This window comes from Salvia splendens, chromosome 4 (assembly GCF_004379255.2).
Source record: "Salvia splendens isolate huo1 chromosome 4, SspV2, whole genome shotgun sequence".
Taxonomy (NCBI): Eukaryota; Viridiplantae; Streptophyta; class Magnoliopsida; order Lamiales; family Lamiaceae; genus Salvia; species Salvia splendens.
The window spans coordinates 16,641,460-16,660,675 of NC_056035.1; the positions used below are offsets into that span (position 1 = coordinate 16,641,460).

Here is a 19,216-nt window from a genome sequence, read left to right on the forward strand (position 1 = left end):
TCGCCCCTACATGAATTTATTGTCTAGTGATTCCCCCCAGAGTACTCATATGGAGACTCAGTTCACCGGCATTGAGACTTTCTCTTTTGAGGAGTTGGGGCTAGGCATTGAGACTTTCTCTTTTGAGGAGTTGGGGCTAGGCATTGAGACTTTCTCTTTTGAGGAGTTGGGGCTATCTCCGGTAAGGGAGTCTCCCATTGAGATGCCACCGGCGGCAGGGAGGACACGGAAGCAAGGGAGAGGGAAGGGCAAGGGCACTACCTCGTCCTCGCGTACGGGGAACAAGGGTGGGGCGGGGGCTGAGGAGGAGGAAGAGGAAGCCGGCGGGAGAAAGAGGACCATTTAGAGCATAGGGGAGTGCGTCGCGCTGGCGAAGGCCTGGATCAATGTAGTCGAGGATCCCTACGTCGGGGCTAACCAGCATATCGACAGAATGTGGTGGCGCATTAGCCAAAGCTACCTCCAATTCAAACCGCCAGGTGGGAAGCCTCACGATGGAGAGCAATGCCGGAAACAGTGGGAGCGGCTGAGGAGGCAGCTCAGCCGATTTGCCGGCATCTACGAAAACAACCTCCGCACGGCAACCAGCGGCATGTCCGCCGATGATGTGAAGCTTCTGTCTCACCAGCAGTTCCCCGACAGTGAATTGGGTTTCGGGGAATTCAAATATTGGGAGGTCTATCTTGTGGTGCAGACTTCCGCCAAATTATTTTCGAGTGTTGAAGCTGGCTGGCCGAAGCGGACGAAGATCAATGCCTTCGGGGAGTACAACAGCAGTGCCGGTTCCCACGAACTCCCTGACGCTGAGGCAGAGTTCCCGATCCCTCAATCATCTTCCCGCCGCCGTCACCCGGTTGGGCAAAAGACCGTGATACGGATGGCTAGGGGAAGCGCCAGCGGGTCCCTCGAGGTCCAATCGGTAGCTCCTTCCCAGATCGATCCCGAGCTCCCATCACTCGTCCGCATACAGCAGCAAGAGACCCTGATACACACCATGGAGAAGTGATATGCAGCGACTGGCCCCTTATACAAGTTTATGCTAAAGAATGTCATCGACAGTATGCGGCGCGATTTGGGGATGCCATCCCTGCCCGTGAGTGACGCCGGGACTGGCTGCGTGGACGACGAGGAGTGAGACGGTGGCTGCATTTGTCGAAGCTTGAGGTTTATTTTTAACTATGGATTTTTTAAATAATTATGTATGTTTTTTGTTTTAAATAAAGTGGTTGCATTTTCTCTGTATTTGTGTCGAAATTTTAATTCCGTAAATTGTTTAATTTGGTGAATTTGTGAATTTTTATTATTGTGGATATCCGTCGGGATGTCCTTGAGGATGCCCGCCATTGTGCAGTGGGATGTCCTTATGACGTGGCAGGAGGTGTTTTTGGAAAGTCCGTCGGGACACTGTGGATGCTCCAAAGTACCACTAAATGCAATTTCCTCCCGCCAAACATTTCCCTGTTTCACCAGAACATCTCCTCTCAATTGATCCTTTTATTTTATGCCCGGCGATCTCTAGCTTGCATGTGTAGCTTCTTTGCACAACTAGGGGTGTGCATTCGGGTTTCGGTTCGGTTTTTTGCCAAAACCAAACCAAAATCGAAAAACCGAATTTAGTTCAAAATTCAAACCGAACCGAATCCGAAAAATCGAAAAATCGAAACCGAAAAACCGAAAACCGAACTTAAAAAATCGAAAAACCCGAATAAAACCGAAAAACCCGAAAAAAACCCGAAAAACTTGAAAAAAATAAATATAATATAAATATATTTATATATGTGTATTTTATTTTATTTTATTTTATATATACTAATAGAATATTTATATATAATATAAAATTAATAATACATATAATATATATTATATAGTACAATATATATATTATATATAATATAATATTAAATTAATAGAATATATATAATTCGGTTTTTCGGTTTTTGATTTTTTTCTTCGCCCGAACCGAACCGAACCGAAAAACCGAAATTTTTTTATTTTTAAAACCGAACCGAACCGAAAAACTGAAAAAACCGAACTGAACCGAATTTCAAAATTTCGGTTTGGTTTGGTTCGGATATTCGGTTTCCGATTTTTTTGCTCACCCCTACGCACAACCCTAAATCTATTGGAGCTTGAAGGCATAACAAGAGTACGCAAAAATGATAAAGAATGATTTCGTTCAAGCCTTGGAGGAGGAAGGGGTTCGACTAACCATACCTTGCATGAGTGGGTATGCACATGAATATTTGCCCTAACCTTTTTTTTCCTTGTCCATGCGAATTTGATGTAGGTGAGTCTCCAACTCGCGAAGAACAGGGGGTAACTGAGGAATAAAATAAATTTGGCACCAGAAATGGAAAGGGAAAATATGAGAACGGCGACGAGTCCCCAGTTAACAATTATGCTAGAAAGGCTCGCAATCGCATGATCATAGAACGATAGAGTTAGCCGCAAAATAAGATAACAAACTTCAAAAATTTGGTCACTTAGTTTTCCTGGACCCGAGAGAAATCGAAACACACAAACCAAACACGCAGAAAATCATTGCATAAGGCACTTTCCAGTCTCTCTATGATCAAACGAGGCCTTATAGTTGGGATTGAAATTAACATTAAACAACAGGACTAATCTCTACCTTGTGGTAGAGAAGTTGAACCTTTATTCTTCATTTAAATTATTCTTAAATTGCTGACAAAATCATGGCAACATCCTTGGTATGCTGATTTCAATTCACAAAGTCATAAAACAGGAAAATAGTCTCTAATTTTTCTGTTAAACCATTTAAATCAACACAGCAAGTTTTACGGAAGCAGAAGCCATAAATTGTTGAATCTCACCTAATGTGATTATCTGCCTTCTCAACAAATGAAACTATAAAATCTTTTTAAATTAAGAAAACAGCAATACTGTCTTCGTCTATATCTACCGAAACAAATTATTTACTGTAAATACTACTCCATTTCATATACTATCATGTATTACTATAAAAGGAATGAAGAAAATTTCAGTATGGCTGGATCCAATGATAAATCCAATTAACTTAGATTTAATAAGATTTCAACAACTCCTAAGATTTAAGTAAATCCAGATTATGATATAAAGGTAGTAAATTAAAATTGAATTGGGCCTAGGCTTCTAAGTCAATGTAAGGGTTCGTATCCTTATGTAGGCCCATACCTATTCGGTCGGAGCTCCAACTCGTTTCCATCAGTTCTATATATATGTTCCTTTCCTTTCTGAAAAGCTTCAAGTAGGGAACGTCCTTTTTAGTACACTAACTATCCCAAATGAGCAAATTTGGTCTGTAACATTTCATAATATCTTTTAAGGTCCATCAACTATAATTTAATATCAATTCAACTACTTTTTGGCTATTTCCAATATTTTCATGACCAAAGTACCATTAAGACTAATGAGGGCAATTCAATCTATTACCATCTCATTTTCATTAAAGTAGTAGTATGTAATTTGGGATAGTTGATGTTAAAAAAAAAAAGATGTTCCCTTTAATTTTAATTTCAATATAAAAATATCTTAATGATATTAATATTCCATTACTATTAATTATTTACGTTCAGTTTGACTTATTTGTAATATTTTAAATCATTGTTCTATATTTAATATTAATAGTGAAATAACTTAGATATAAATATATGTAAATATTATACTTATACAATATTTGTATATAAAAGTAGTTCAATTTATTAGATGGAATATTAATTTTTCAAGCTATACATAGAATATGTTATTTTTAAGTACAATACAAAATTGATAATTAAAAATAAAATAAAATTTATTAACATACATAGAATCTTAAATAATTCAAAGAGCAAAGTTTTATTTTATTTATTCTTAAGTAGTAATTGTAGTCTAAAAAAATAGTTGAAATTATCAATAATCAATTAAATAAAAAAGACAATGACATTCTTAGTTGAATATATGATTAATTTAAATCTATGATTGTTTAATTAAATAAAAAATCAATAGTTGCTATCAATTGTTTAATATCACAATGTCACGTCTTAATATTATCATTAGGCCATTTACAACATCATGAAACTGTTCATAATTCTCATATCTATTCCCTTGACTCTTCGTGAATCATATTTTTTCTACTTTATTAAATTATTTTTTCTACTTTATTAAATTTTTATTTCAATGTAGTATATATTATATATTATGATTAACTTAAATTTTCAGTTTAATAAAATTACGAGATTCATTAAAATAAAATATTTATCTTAGTTTTATTTAAATAATTGAGAATGTAACCATATAAAAGTATTAACTAGCACTAGAAAGTAATATCATAGTATTCAAATAAGGTATGGTATATATTAGTAATAATAGTATAAGATATATTAAACTTAATCCCAAATAAATTAGAAGAATTATGGATTCCTTAATTTCGCAATTTTGTGTGGGGATTATATGCGTTCTACTCTCTGATATTCTTCAATTCGTTTTGCATAATTTGAGCATATATTTCATTGTCCATTTGGGTTTATTGGCTGGTTGAGCATGTGTTGATTATTGTCTGATGTTTGAGTTTGACTCCAGAATTGATTGGGGTCTTTACTTTATCACTGCTTTATATGATACTTATCGAACCAATTTATGTTTTGGAATTACAAAGTTTCGATTGATAAACTTGTTAATTTTGGTAGTGGCAAAAGATTGAAACTTTCTTTGATTACAGCTGCAGGGGCAATATCTTATTGTTAAACCGCTCTTCTGCGTGTTCCAAACTTTGGGACTCAAAAATGGGCTATGATTTTAACTATTTTCATTTACTTATTTTCTTCCTTGTTTTTATAGTTAATATTTCACCCTATGATTGCTTGGGATGAATGATCTTTGAAAAGATACTACTCCATTACTGAAAAAGTATGTTTTAGGGTTTTGCTCATTTGTTTTCTCTAGTGAAGCCTTAAAATTTTCTTTTTGGGCGATAAAAGAATATTTAGTGCTTTCAACGGGCTGGCTTTGAGTCTTGGATAAAATAAGATGAATGGTAGAACAAGAAAGTTTCAGTTAGTATGGTTTAATTTGTTATGCTTTGTGTACGTTAAACTTTGTTTTCAGTCTACTGTTTGTGACCTGGAAGAAAGGGATCAATGGTGGGGAACCTCGTTTACGTGGATGCATAGGCACTTGACTGGGAGGTGAGTGCTATATAACATTCAATTCAACTGTTACAAAATTATGTATGTGCTGGCTTGGCTTGCAACCGCACCATATGACTGATCATTTAACTATCCTCTTGATGCAACTAATCCTTGTTCATCATGAAGGATCTATATTTTAGTGGTTATGTACTTCATCGCTTATAAAACTCCTTATTAATGTGATCAGTGAATTTCTCGAGCAATTTTGAGTAACATACACTAGTTGCCTGATGTTTATTTGCATCAAATTGTGTTTATCCAGGTTGGGAAGCATGGGATAATAATTGAATTTACTGATCCTGACTACAATACAAGGCGAAGCGCCACCTGAGGTTGCTGCTCATGAAGGTAATTCTTGCCAACTTGAAGAAGGGTTTCTGTAATATATAATCTGCCTTGTGCAGTGTTGTAAAATTTGCTTGAGTTTGTTTTTTGTCTTGCTTGAGTTTTCTGTGGTCTCCAGTTTTAGTTACTTTTCTCCTCAATTGGCTACAAACAGCGATTGCTTTATTAATTAATGTAAAATATAAGGGTTTTTAGTTTCTTAAAATGTGCATTACTTTGTCGTGTGGTATTTGCAAAATGTGATCTTCAACTTCACGTGTATGGCAGATGAAACAAAAGGATTCTAATACTGGATAATAGTTGAATATAATTAAAATATAAGTGATAATTGAATTTGTTGGATATCTATTATCCAAATATAAGTGATAAGTAGACACAAGCACAAATACATCTATCCAACTATATTCATGTGCAAAATGATCCACAACAACAATAATACTGCTACTAGTAGCATATATATTAATATAGGTTAAACCTGAAATTCGAAGATGAAGGGATGGAGATAATTAAGCAATTGGAGTTGCAAACAGGTGTAATGTAAAGAAAAATATAACAAAATGTATGTAATATGAAACGAGCAATGTGTGTGGGAGAGATTAGGCGATTTCCTCCTCCTTGTGAGTGTGGATGACGACGTCGGAGGTGGGCTTGGCGACGCAGGTGAGCACCCATCCTTCATCCATCTGTTCGTCCTCGAGGAAGCTGCCGTCGGACTGGTCGACGCTGCCGCTGATGACCTTTCCCGCGCAGGAGGAGCAGGACCCCGCGCGGCACGAGTAGGGAAGATCTATTCCCTGCTCCTCCGCCTGGTCCACGATGTACACGTCATCGTCGCAGTCGAACTCCACCTCTCCATCTGGAGTCACCAGCTTCACCTTGTACGTCGCCATACACCGAACCCCACCTCCCCTGCTGTTCGACTTCACACCAAATAGAGCCGCCGCCTTCGGGGCTGAACGGAGGCTTCCGACAGCCGGCTTCCGGGGAACCATGGCGGAGCTGAACATTGTGCTTGCAAGGCTAGCCATTATTGCTGCTATTAATGTGTGTGTGGGTGAGAAATGAAATGGATGTCTGTCTTTAGATTTTCTATTTTACAAATACGTACTAGTTAGTGTGCTCGCCGCTCATCTGCCACGTGCCCTACTTTTTGTGGTTCCTTATCATTTTCCTTATCTCTTCTCTTTCATAAATATATCATCCACCCAACAATTTTACATGGCACTCACGTTCGCAAGTGCACGAAATTTTAGAAAATATTGTTATGGTATCTACTATAAGGCGGACAAGCCCAATAACATCGCCCCAGTTTTTGTTCATAGCCTCAGTTTTATTGTCCACAGCCCCAAAATTCTATTTCCGGCATTATAGTGGACACCTCCAATAGCCCACAAATTTTGTAATTAAAATAATCGCAATGTAAATAAATAGAAAACGAGGTAATTAGGGCCGAATATTCGTTGTATTGCAAACCGGTAAAATTATACAACGAATAATTAAAATAAAATACTCCCTCCGTCCCGCACTACTTGCACTTATTTCCTTTCTGGGCGTCCCAAGTTATTTGCACTCTTTCCATTTTTAGTAACAATTTATACTTACAGCCATAATTGTTGACTTTGTCTATCACTCATTCCTTAATCTCCGTGCCCAAAAGGAAAGGTGCGAGTTGTGCGGGACGGAGGGAGTACAACTAAAAACTCCGCCACCGCCAAATCCCGATGGCTGCGAAGGATAGCCCGACGGATGTGATGGATTGCTGCCATAGCCCGATTCCTGAGAGTCGGGTGATTCGTCGTCGCCTCGGTGCATTTTTATAGAGTGGTTGTGTAGATAGTGAGTGGATGGATTTTGTGAAAATGGTGAAAAATAGGTGGTGGGGAGTGGTATTTATAGAGGTAAAAAAAAAACTTCGAAATTGAATCCGCCGCGCCGGTTGTCCGCCCCCTATGGGCGCCGCGCCTATAGGTGCGACTAATTCTCCCCAGCCGCTGGCTCGCCCCAACCCCGCCTATCCCGCTTCCGCCACCCCTACCGCCCCCAAATGTTGTCCGCCCGCCCTCCGGACAACTTCCCCACTATAGCCGCCCGCCCTCCGCCCCAACCCGCGGCTATAGCCACTGGCTCCTCATAGTGGACACTTTTAGATGTAATAAAGTAATGAGAAAAAAGATAATTGAATATTTTAATGAGAAGATAGGAGAGAATGTTATTTTTAAAATTGAAAAGTGGTTATCTTAATTGAGAAAAATAAAAAATAAAGGGGGTCATTGGGAGGAGTGATTACTATTTTCTTTTTCTTTTTTGGAAAATAAACGGCCATCATATTTTTTTTTTCAAATTTAGGCCAAATAATATTCTTCGTTTTCGGTAACACAACTAAAAATTTGGAAATTGCAAACACAACAAAGTGATAGATAATATGTGGTTCGGAAAATATGCTTGCTTCTGAGTTCTTTCAAATTTTGTAAATAAAAATTTTCGAACTAAGACCTTTAGTTGCAACTATGCCAAGTCGGTTTTTCTTCAATTGGATGGTAGTAGTAACATTTTATTTTGTTTGTCTTCAATCGGTTGGCCATTTTATAAGGTTAATTATGAGTTTAATTAGTAGTCCATCATTTATATGGACTATGTTTTACTATCAATTACTCCACTACTTAAATAATGCATTTGTTTAAAAATAGAGTAAAGCAAATCTGATAAGTAGTATGTTCTAGTCTAGTGGCATGAAACGTAACAAAGTAGTAGTTAATAAGGTAATTAATTTGAATAGCAATATTGAGAATACAAGTGAATTAAAAGGAGAGATCAGCCTCGTTGTGGGTTTGGATGAGGAGGTCGGAGGTGGGATAAGCGACGCAGGTGAGCACCCACCCCTCCTTCATCTGGTCGTCGTCGAGGAAGCTTCCGTCTGACTGGTCCACGAGCCGAGTAGGGCAGCTCGATGCCCTTCTCCTCCGCCCTGTCCACGATGTAAACGTCGTCGCCGCCCTCGAACTCCGCCTCGCCCCGCTTTCAGCCCAAACAGATTCAATTTTGGAATAGAGCGGAGGCTGGTTGCCCTATGGAGGGGCACGGAGCTGAACATGGTGCTCGCTAGACTCGCCATTGCTGGTTGACACACAGACTTGTGAGGGACACAAAATGATGTACTAGTGTGGTTTGCACAGCCTCATCCGCCACCTGTCTGATTTTCTCTTCTTTCATTCCACCTTTGACTATTCCTATCATCTTTTTTTCCAGATTTTTTTTTTAATATAAGAATATTTCTATGGCTTCAATAATATTCTAAATAAGATTCATTTTAAAACTGAATATAAAATGAAAGATTGCCTTACTGTAATATTGCATGATTTGCGCCAAACACAAATAAACTGCACCAGGAATATTTCCACTACATATTTAACCTTGTGTGAGACCATCTCATCTATCAACATCCATATAACACCAGTATTCAAAGTCCAACTCTATATCAAAACAAATTGCAAGTACCCCACTAAATTATTAAATGTCATATAATGAATTTTGATTATTTGAGATGATTTTAAACAAGCTCTCATCATGCCAGTCCGTTGAGAGATATTCACGTGTTGTTGAGTAGATCAAGAAGAGTAGTTTCAGTCCTGGCTTCCACCACCTCGTCCGGATCAACGGCGTAGTCGTGTGGTGTTTGGCGGAACGAGAATTCGTGGGGGTCGAGGTGACCGCTAATGGTAATATTGGAGGAGCTCTCAAGGTCACAATCTTGATGGTGATTGAGGTCATCCATATGGCCAAAGGAGGAAGAGGGAGACAGCGTGGGAGATCCAACGGTGAGGATTTCATCACCCTCGTTGATGATTGATTCGAGCGAACACGTGGATCTTGTGGTGATGGAGTTGGTCGCCTTGGACCTCGCCTTCACTCTCTTACACCAGCTATGCAACGACTCTCTCACACTCTCTGCAATGATAGCTTTCTTGCAACGAGATCCCATCTATCAAATTAAAATCAAAATATGAACACAAAGTGAGAACACTATATATAGATGTGTTATGATATGATATAATATGGTAAACTTAAGTAACCACTCACCGTTGAAACCAACACGTTCAACGGGACTGTGCTGTAGCTGCACCAGAACTGGACAACCACCCTGCATTTCTTAGTAGTAGTTCTTAATTAAACAATTGAGTTACTAAATGTCTTCATAATTCAGATAAAATTGAGGTGATGCGACAAATGTATGTACGTACCCTGAAACGAGTCGAATGATGATCATAGCGTGATTTTTCATGAAACAAGAACGCTTATTGAATCCCCACTGCACCAATATTATAAGTTCATTCATATAATTCATTCATCACCTCAAAAATTATCTATTGATTCATGTCAAGGGGAAACGGATTTGTTTCTTACCAAGGACCAGATAAAAGTTGCCATCTCGAAAGCATTCTGCAACAACAACAACAAGGCAAATGAGGGACGGGATGATAATCAAGCCAGAAACGTATTGAAATTTTAGGTCAATCAATTTGCATATCACCTGAAACGATATGAACTGTATCAAGCGCGACAAGATCTCGGGCTTCCCAAACCAAAACAGCGCATCGCGTGGCTTCACTTCACTTCCCACAGACGGCCCTGCAACTTCAAGAGCTAGCAGAGAGACAACGTGCTGCAGTTTCGTGCCCACCACCATCACAAGCTTCAAAGCATACGATATATATCAGTCACTCGATCCCAGTTGTAAGTTGTACTAAAAGGAGAGACTTACAATCGCAGGTATGAATGAAAGCCAAAAGTAAATGTTGAGACCATGGATATTAATGAAGATGCATAGGATTGCATAACCCCAAAGCGGCCAACTGCACGTATATGAATGAATATAAGCAATCTCTCCCATTCACAAGTAGTAGTATAAAAAAGTGGTTGAAGCATAATGCGTTGTTATACTTATACCTGATACCGACAATGCCAGAGAATTCGTCTTCCATGGTTCGCACCATATATTTGTGGAAATTGTAGGACGGCGGCAGCTTGTGATTCTGCAGAATTCAGGATACCTATTTACATCCAGTTTTGGGATATGGAGACAAATTGTGTATGAGTGAATACCCACGGTGATGAAACCCAATCTCAAGGCCATGTAATCGGACTTTCGCACTGAACTTCTAAACTGTTTCAGAAAGCAAAGCTGCAAAAGAAGAAGAGTGAGAGGTTATGTCAAGTGTATATGTATATAGCATATTGATCTTGGGAGAAACTGCATTACCATCCATATAAGGACGGGATTCCTGCTCCACGGATGGGAGGCGTGGTGGAAAGCGAAAGTGGATTGCCGTCTCATCGTCTTGCTCTTGGCTGCACCACCAACAAATTAAACAATTTTAACAATACAAAAGCTAGGGTTTTATAAATTGAATAATTGATCACCTCTGGCCTGCGCCTCCGCCACCACTCCTGCGTGAAATTCCCATTTCCTCCAGCTGTATATCTACAGAATGAGTGATGATGGAGATCAATCAATGAATCTCACAAGTGAAATTAAAGTGCAGGTGGAGATGAGAAAATGCACCTTGCTCATGGCTAGGCCGACGGCGATGCAACTGTAGAGGACATGAGCGATGCCCAAAACAAACAGGAAGCGGTGAAGCTGCTCCAGCCCCTCCGCAGAGACGAACGGCTCGCGCCCCTGAGATTACCAAATCAGCACACATTTTTTACCCCTAATTGGTCAATTGGATTAGATGGAGGAATACCAAGCCGCAGACGTGAGAGGGGATGTAACCGACTCCTTCCGGAGGAATGTCCTCCTCCGTCGCTAGCATTCTCATCTTCTCGTCGCTGTAGTCTCTCTCGGAGCAGGTGAAGAACTTGCTGTTCAAAAGAGATGAGTTGACGCAGATTTGGGAAATCCACCTCGCCCATTGCCCCAGCAATAGCGAGATTAGGCCAAGCAGCATAAGCTCTGTTTTCATTTTCACACTTCATATCGTTAAATTGCGGTTCCAGAAATGAATAATGTGAAAGCAAGTATGGAAAACTGCACCTTCCTTGATTTTGTCCAAGGAAGCAGAGAGGGCTTTCCTCTTCGTCTTCTTCAACCACTGCAACCATCCAATATTAAAATTAAAAATTAAATAAAAAAGCGCAGAGCAAATTGGTACTACTACTAGTAGTTTGGATACTGACCTTTCCAAATCTGTAAATCGATCTCTCTGCAAACAAACACACGAAAACCATGACGGTGGTGACCGTTGCGACCGACCACGTCGGAGTTACCTCCAGAGATCTCCCTTCCCTTATCATTCCTTCCACCATCTCCCACTCACTGCACACTCTATTTGTGGACGTTTTAATTAGAATCTGAGATCATGTCAAGCGTTTGCAATCAGGGAGTGATGATGATGATGATGATGATGATGAATCTGCTCTCCCAATTCTTAATAAATCTTGCATGTGTATGTGTGTATCCATTATTAATTAATAATACTACAGTTGAAAAAAATAATGAAAAAGAAGCATAAGCAGCATGTGCTTTGTGTATTGGGAAGATCTAAATTTGTTTCTTGCCTCCAACCTATCACATGCACAACACTCAACTAAATTAGACCAAAACCCAAATTTATGGGGGAAAGCTGCAGTTTTTTTGGCATCATCAATCTCCACCATGCATGCAATTATTATTTATTCTTTCTTTGTTTTTTATTTAAAAAGATAATTCGTGTATTAAAAAGGATAAAGTCTATACCTAATGTAAATTCATAACAACGATCAAATGCTCTGTTTAGGTGTAATTATTAGATGGCTAGCTCGTTAATTGATAAGTGAAGTGTGTTTTTGCATAACATTTTAAATTAAGTCATTGCAATAATGCCACCTAAGAAAAGAGACAAAATCCTAGGCACAAGATGAGAAATGTCCACAACCTCAATTCACATTTCACACCAACTTCTTCTCCTTCCCCATCTCACATTTGTCGTTCAAATCAAACGGGGCGTGCACCACCCTTTCACCTACTCAACACCCTCTTCCCCCACCTCCGCCGCCGCAGCTCGTATTTTCTTCTCTCTTTCAATTTTTTTAATTCTCTTTCTTGCTAGCGCAGCCGCATCACCATTTCAACCTCCTCAAATATGAATCCTATCCGATAATCTGCTCTCTTTTTTCCGATCGGATTCGCTTACTTACTTTTACTCTCATCTTGCGAGGATCTAAGGCTATTTCTCTCTTTTATCAAGTGTATAAATTCATATCACAGTAAGAACTTTCTTCGGTTTTGACGTTGTATTAGGATTAGGGTTGAAAGATGAGATTTTGGATGTGTATACATAATCCATATAATCAATTCTCTTGTTTATATGGCTCTTGTGGTGCGATAGTATTGATGTTATATTTTGACTATTGGTTCTGTTGATACATTTTGTATCAATTAGATTTTAATTCCAATTTGATAGCATTTCATCGAGTGAGAATTGGAATAGGTTTTCCTAAATTGAACGGTTCTGTTTCTGCAGGGTTTTTATTCTCGTTTGATATTCTTTCCATGTCAAGTGAATGGATTTTTTCCTGTAAATAAATAAATTGTCTCGTAGAAATTAGTTTTAACCATAACAAATGATAGCATACATGTTGTGGAGCTCATTCATTTATTAGTAGACTTCTCAAATCATGAGGATTTTACAGCTATTGTTGTTGCCAAAGTAATATGCTTGCTAGTTACTGATTAAGTTTTCAGCTGTGTCAGGCTAAATTTAGCACTGAGTTGCTCAGAAGTTGGAATGGTGAGGGTAGAATAGATCCCGTAAGCCCATAAGTAATAATATGATGCTGTTTTTTAGCAACTAAGGAAGCTATTCTGGAAATTTTGTTCCACTAGGATAGTTTTCATAACATGTTCTTTAAGACGATCAATATTGACAGGTTAAGGGTAAAAAAAAAGTTTCATCTTTACTATTTTGCTGATTTTAGGAATGAAGAGGTCGTCATACTATAATGCGGTTCCTCAGGTGCCAGATCAGTGGCCAATCAAAAAAGCACTCACCCTATCTGATATTGATATCACACATCCTTTCCTAACGCTGTCTCGGCAACAAGTTGAAACTAACATCGTAGTGTACATGACACCTCAAGATCAAGAAATCTTAAGAGCTGAAGGACAAGTGGGTTTTAATGCTCAAGATGATGATAATGGCGATATGTATGCGATGAGATTGAAGTGGCGTGGGAGCTATTATAATCTCATTGGGAAATGGGGAAAAGTTGTGCGTGGAAAGGGACTTGATGTTGGGCAGGAAATTAGACTACGGTGGTTTAATGGCTGCTTACATTTCTCAGTGCCACAACAACAGATTGTTCCAGTTCCACCACCAGTCCGCTTGGTTGCAGCACCACCTATGGTGCAGGACCATTGGCCTATTAGAAAGATCTTGACATCGTCAGATGTTGATACCACTCATCCTTTCCTTCCATTGCCTCGTAAGTTGGTTGAAGAGCATATTCTTGCACAGTGGACGCCACAAGAAAGGGAAAAATTGAGGAAAGAAGAGCAGGTACCTATTAATGTTCGAGACTATGATACAGGTGAAATTTTTGGTTTGAAATTAAGGTGGCGTGGAAATTACTATAACCTAGTTGCAAAGTGGGCTAATGTTATTAGACATAAAGGACTTGGTGTTGGGCAAGAAATTAGATTACGCTGGGTTAATAATTGCTTATACTTCTCTGTTCCAGAGGAGCGTTATGTCACTGCAACACCGGGTCCTGATAATTGGCCTATTAAGAAAGCTCTCACATTGTCCGACGTGGATACAAATCATCCTTTCCTTACTTTGCCAGGCAAAGCAGTAGAAGATCACATCCTCTTCTACTGGACACACCAATCTCGGGAGCAATTAAGGAATGAACATCAAGTTGGCATCAATGCTCGAGATTATGATACGGGTGATGTGTATGTGATGAAGTTGAAGTGGCGTGGAAGTTATTACAACCTGATTGGTAAATGGGGTAAACTCATAAGAGAGAAAAGGCTGCAAGTAGGGAGGGAGATCAGAGTACGATGGGACAATGGTTACTTGGTATTCTCAGTTCCTGAGCTATAGGGTGGTTTCCTGTAGATGTAGGTAAGGATGATTCTCCTCTCTTTTATAATTTCTATTCATTTATCAAATCAGTTACGAGGAATGCCTTTGTTCCCGGTTTTTCTTTGTGGTTGTACTGACATGAGTTACAAACACTTATTCAGATTGATATAATGAATGTGGTAGTTTTACTGGGACAAGAAGTTTCAACTTGGTTACAATTCATTTAAATTGTTTGTGGATAGAATGAACAAGCACACTGGTGGCTGACAGCCAAATATCTTCAAAATTGAAGAGAGCAATTAAGATCAATGTTGCTATGTACAGATGGAAGATTCTCAGTTATGTGGTGTTTGTTCTTGAAGTTGAGCATTTTCTTGTGCCATTCTCTCTTCGGATTGAGACTGATTCCTCAGCTGATACCATCGGAAAAGTTGTGGCAAGCGAAGGATCTATCCGGTAATATATATCCTTTTCCTCTGATGAAATGCATTAGAGTGGTGATACCTAGTGTTAATCCAATCAAGTAGTACAAACATATTATCTACATTATTCAATTGAAATTTATCTTCTTGTATATTAGGTCCTTTACTTTGTCTAATGCAGTGATTTTCTTGTACCAAACTCAACCTGATGATGATGGTCTTTCAACAATTACTCAAGTAGAATAGGTTGTAGTTTTATGTAGGAGTATTTGTTTGTTACAGAAAATATAAACTATATTTACATGAACTAAAACCTGTTTATGTTAATACCCCTCATTTTGAAATTTGAATAGTGATGAAAATCTTGTACACCCCTCAACCCAAAAAAAAGGTAAAAAAAAAACCTTGTAAAAATTTTAAAAAGGGATATGGAAAGATTAAAGAGGTTATGAATCAAATAACCCTTGATATTTGGATAATTGGTCTAATTCGAAAATCTAATACAATGACCAACTTGTATGCCTGCTTATTTGGCTGATTCTGGTTATATTGGGATTGGAAGATTAGAGCATCCACAGTGGTGCGGATGTCCCGGCGGACATCTCCGCGGATATCTCCAAAACACATCTTGCCACGTCATAAGGACTTCCCACTGCACAGTGGCGGACATCCCCAAGGACATCCCGACGGACTTCCCACAATAATAAAAAAAATAATAAAATAATCGGGACGTCCGCGCAGACGTCCGTGGAGTCAACGCAATGGCGGACGTCCCGGGAACGCCGCGGAACTCCGGTGTTCGCAACGGACGTCCGTATCCGCGTCATCGCTGCACAATGGCGGACGTCCCGCGCTGAACTCCGGCACGCAGGCCGGACGTCCGCCGGGACGGGCACCATTGTGGATGCTCTTAGTACATATGGAATTTTTATAAATTTAGGAACTGGGATAGGTTTGCATCAAATTTATTATGATAAAAATTTAAATAATTCAATATTGAAAAAAATAATAATAATGCAATATCTAAAAATATAACAATTCATGAATTTAAATTTGTACTGAAAAAATAAGACATTTATGTACAGTTCACTTTATATTTATTAATTTTATAAGTATATCACACATTTCATTAATGTATTTAAATTAAATTAAATTATAAAAATAAAATAATACTCCATAAAATAGGTCTTTATTTTTATTAATAATAATATTTCTTAATTGTTATGATGAGTCAGAGACATTGAAATACATTATTGGCCCACTGGATTAAAACCAAATCACCAATTTCGTATCGCTTATATTTATAATTTGCTTATTAATAAAAAACATGAAGTAGAAAAAAAGGAGGTAATTGAGTGTGTGATACGTTGATGTATTATTTACAGTTGATAGTAGTATTTTTTTTGTTGAAAATTGGTAGCTGCAATTGAACTAGAGTCATTTGACATCGATTCGATCATATGAATATATACAATCATTAATCAACTTGGGTTTTATAGATTTCAAGTTCATCAGGCTGTTGTTCATTATTAGTATTAAATAAATATGGAATTTGTATTGGATAAATTTCCTTATAAATAAACTATTATATGAATATACTTCATCCATCCCATAAAAATATGAGCACTTTCTATTTTCATTTGTCCCACAAAAATATGGACATTCCACTTTTGAAAAGTTATATCTATTTAATAATGTAGGTCTCACTATCCACGAACACTAATATAACTATCATTCTCCCAATCTCTCTTACTTTACCATACATTTCTACTCTTCTCTCTAACTTTATCAATTTTGTCTTAATTCATGTGCTATATCTATTGCTCATATTTTTATGGGAACGGAGGGAGTAAAAAATCATTAATGAACTTGGTTTTGTAGATTTCAAGCTCATCATTCTGTTGTTCATTATTATTAAGTAAATATGAAATTTGTATTGGATTTGTTTATCTTACTTAAAAATAAGTAAATATTAATTTACTGAATGATTAGAACTATATAAGTTAATCGTAGTTTTATACGTATTTTATTTAAACTAGTATTTACACCCGAGCTATGCACGGGACATAAGAGTTTCACGTAATAAATTCAAAATATAATAAATATATAGAAAATAAGAATTCAAAAAAGCAATGTGAAGATTTAAAAAAATAGAAATGTATTTATCTTGTCTTACTCTAAATGAAGAATTTACTATTCCCTAATGAATGAAACAATTATGCAATTCTAATTTATAATCTAAGTGGAGTAAAAACAATAAAATTAATGACAAAAAGAAGATGTGTGACTAATGATGAAAGAATATGAGTTAATTAGAATAAGATATAAAATAAAGAAAATATGTGTGTGTAAAGATGTTTATTGACAGTGTTATGCACGTCATTAATCCAAATAAAAGGTAAATTAATATAAAAATTTAATAGCTTAATTTTGAAAAAAATTGAAAAACATATATGGAATATTAAACATACCCACATTAAATTAAATATATGAATAATGTAAATCATAAAAATTTAAAACTTCTTTGAGAAGTCAAGTTAGAAAATTCGTATTGCCCAATAATCACATTTTAGTTGACTCTTTATTTCGTATGTTTAATTTCATAACATAGCATAACTTGATATACATGACCAAAGACTAAATGAATTTTTTATACTGGAAAGAAATAAGTTTCTTATCTCCCGCCACATATACGTATAAAAAGTAAATTATCACTTAAAACAACGATAATATTTTATGCATCTTGTTTGTTTTGAATAATGTGACAATTTACACTACTCTTTATGTTAAGAAGTACAAACTTTGTAAGTTAGATTAAATTTTAAATATATATAATTTCATCTTATTCGGTAGTTTAATATATAAACTTAGTAGTATTTTTAATTAATTAGAGGCAAATTAATATATAAGAATTAAAAATTTTAATTGAGTAAATATAGGATGAAAATTGTAAACATTACATATTTGTTCGTTTAGCTCGTAAATTAATTCGAAAAAAAGTATTGTAATAAAGGATTAAATCTCAATTTTAACTTAAATAACTAGAAGACAAACTAAACTCTCTAGCACAATTCTAATTTTAACACAAATATAAGGCTAATTAATATATAAATTTATTAACATAATTATAAAAAAAATTAATGGTAGTGCACTATTTAATGTGTTTTAGCATTTTATTGGACCATTATTTGTCTAATTATTTTTACCTTTAAAAAATATTTTTAAATAAAAGACACTTCATCTTATTATTTTCCTTTCAAAAAGGATGTCAAAGTCTTTTCATCAAACTTGCACTTTAGAGGATAGATTAAAACGGTACATTGTGCTTGATTTGGAAAATGAGAATAAATTCAATTGAGTTTGAAGAGCAATTCCTAGACCTAATTCACATATTTTATGGAAGAAACCGAATTCCGGAAGAGCAATTTCCCCCAATTCCATACTCACAGACTACGAATTCAATTTATCCCGATCTCATTCCCACTATACGAAGAGGTAGAAGATAGATATATTCAGCGACACACTGAGATTGCTGAGAGTGTCTGGAAATGGCCAAGCTTACGTTCCGGCGGAAGAAGAAGTCCTTACAGCCCACGCTGCCTCCTCCTCCGGCGATCGAGCCGGCTGCCTCTACAAGCAAAGCGTCCGCCAAGAAGAAGCCGGTTGGCTCTCGCCTCTGGATGCGGATGGATCGCCTTGCCCACTCCGAACTCATCTACTGCGATAAGACCGTCATCATCAAGCGCGTCTCCATTCCCGCTAGGGATTTGAGGATTCTCGGCCCTATTTTCTCTCATTCCTCCAGCAATCTTGGTATATACACTAGTACTTTTCGGGTTTTTTCTTTTTTTGTTCTAGAATAGAGATATCATTCTTTCAGTGTACTGAACTGTTTTTTTTCGAGTTTGGGAGAGACGCATGACCCCCATGCGTCTCCTTTTAATGAGACGCATGGCGATTATGCGTCTTTTATAAAGACGCATGAGGGTCATGTGTCTATCTTTTTTTTCGTTTTTTTTAACGACGCATGAGGGTCATGCGTCTTAGGTAGAGACGCATCTCCCTCATGCGTCTTTTATTTTTTTAAAATTTTAATAGACGACGCATGATGCTCATGCGTCTTAGGGAGAGACGCATGATGCTCATGCGTCTCTAACTTGCTTAAATCAGTAGCAGGAAGGCAGAATAGGCAGAATACGCGAGAGAAAGAGAGGCA

The 19,216-nt window shown here is 37.4% G+C and overlaps 3 protein-coding genes across 6 annotated transcripts; 1 reads left to right on the plus strand and 2 right to left on the minus strand.

Annotated features, from left to right (window-relative positions):
- Positions 1-5,896: 5,896 nt before the first annotated feature.
- LOC121801634 (ferredoxin-A-like) lies at positions 5,897-6,591 on the minus strand. The gene has a single exon (XM_042201167.1). It carries the CDS (start codon positions 6,536-6,538, stop codon positions 6,107-6,109), a length of 432 nt encoding a protein of 143 aa, XP_042057101.1. The 5' UTR covers positions 6,539-6,591; the 3' UTR covers positions 5,897-6,106.
- A 2,239-nt stretch (positions 6,592-8,830) lies between these two features.
- Positions 8,831-11,986, minus strand: LOC121798942 (MLO-like protein 4). Its single transcript, XM_042198223.1, has 14 exons — positions 11,688-11,986; positions 11,545-11,602; positions 11,255-11,463; positions 11,071-11,187; positions 10,929-10,989; positions 10,768-10,856; positions 10,615-10,689; positions 10,455-10,540; positions 10,270-10,360; positions 10,039-10,200; positions 9,912-9,947; positions 9,749-9,816; positions 9,588-9,648; positions 8,831-9,489 (listed from the first exon to the last, which is right to left on the minus strand). Exons 1-14 carry the CDS (start codon positions 11,814-11,816, stop codon positions 9,097-9,099), a joined length of 1,635 nt encoding a protein of 544 aa, XP_042054157.1. The 5' UTR covers positions 11,817-11,986; the 3' UTR covers positions 8,831-9,096.
- Positions 11,987-12,389: 403 nt separating this feature from the next.
- LOC121798880 lies at positions 12,390-15,199 on the plus strand. 4 transcript variants are annotated; one of them, XM_042198121.1, is made up of 3 exons: positions 12,390-12,755; positions 13,467-14,617; positions 14,740-15,199. In XM_042198121.1, the coding sequence occupies exon 2, from the start codon at positions 13,469-13,471 to the stop codon at positions 14,594-14,596; it is 1,128 nt and encodes a 375-aa protein (XP_042054055.1). In that variant the 5' UTR covers positions 12,390-12,755; positions 13,467-13,468; the 3' UTR covers positions 14,597-14,617; positions 14,740-15,199. The 4 variants fall into 4 exon arrangements, with proteins under 4 accessions (XP_042054055.1, XP_042054057.1, XP_042054056.1 ...); XM_042198123.1 differs by having other exon boundaries at positions 14,821-15,199; XM_042198122.1 differs by having other exon boundaries at positions 14,903-15,199.
- Positions 15,200-19,216: the final 4,017 nt, after the last annotated feature.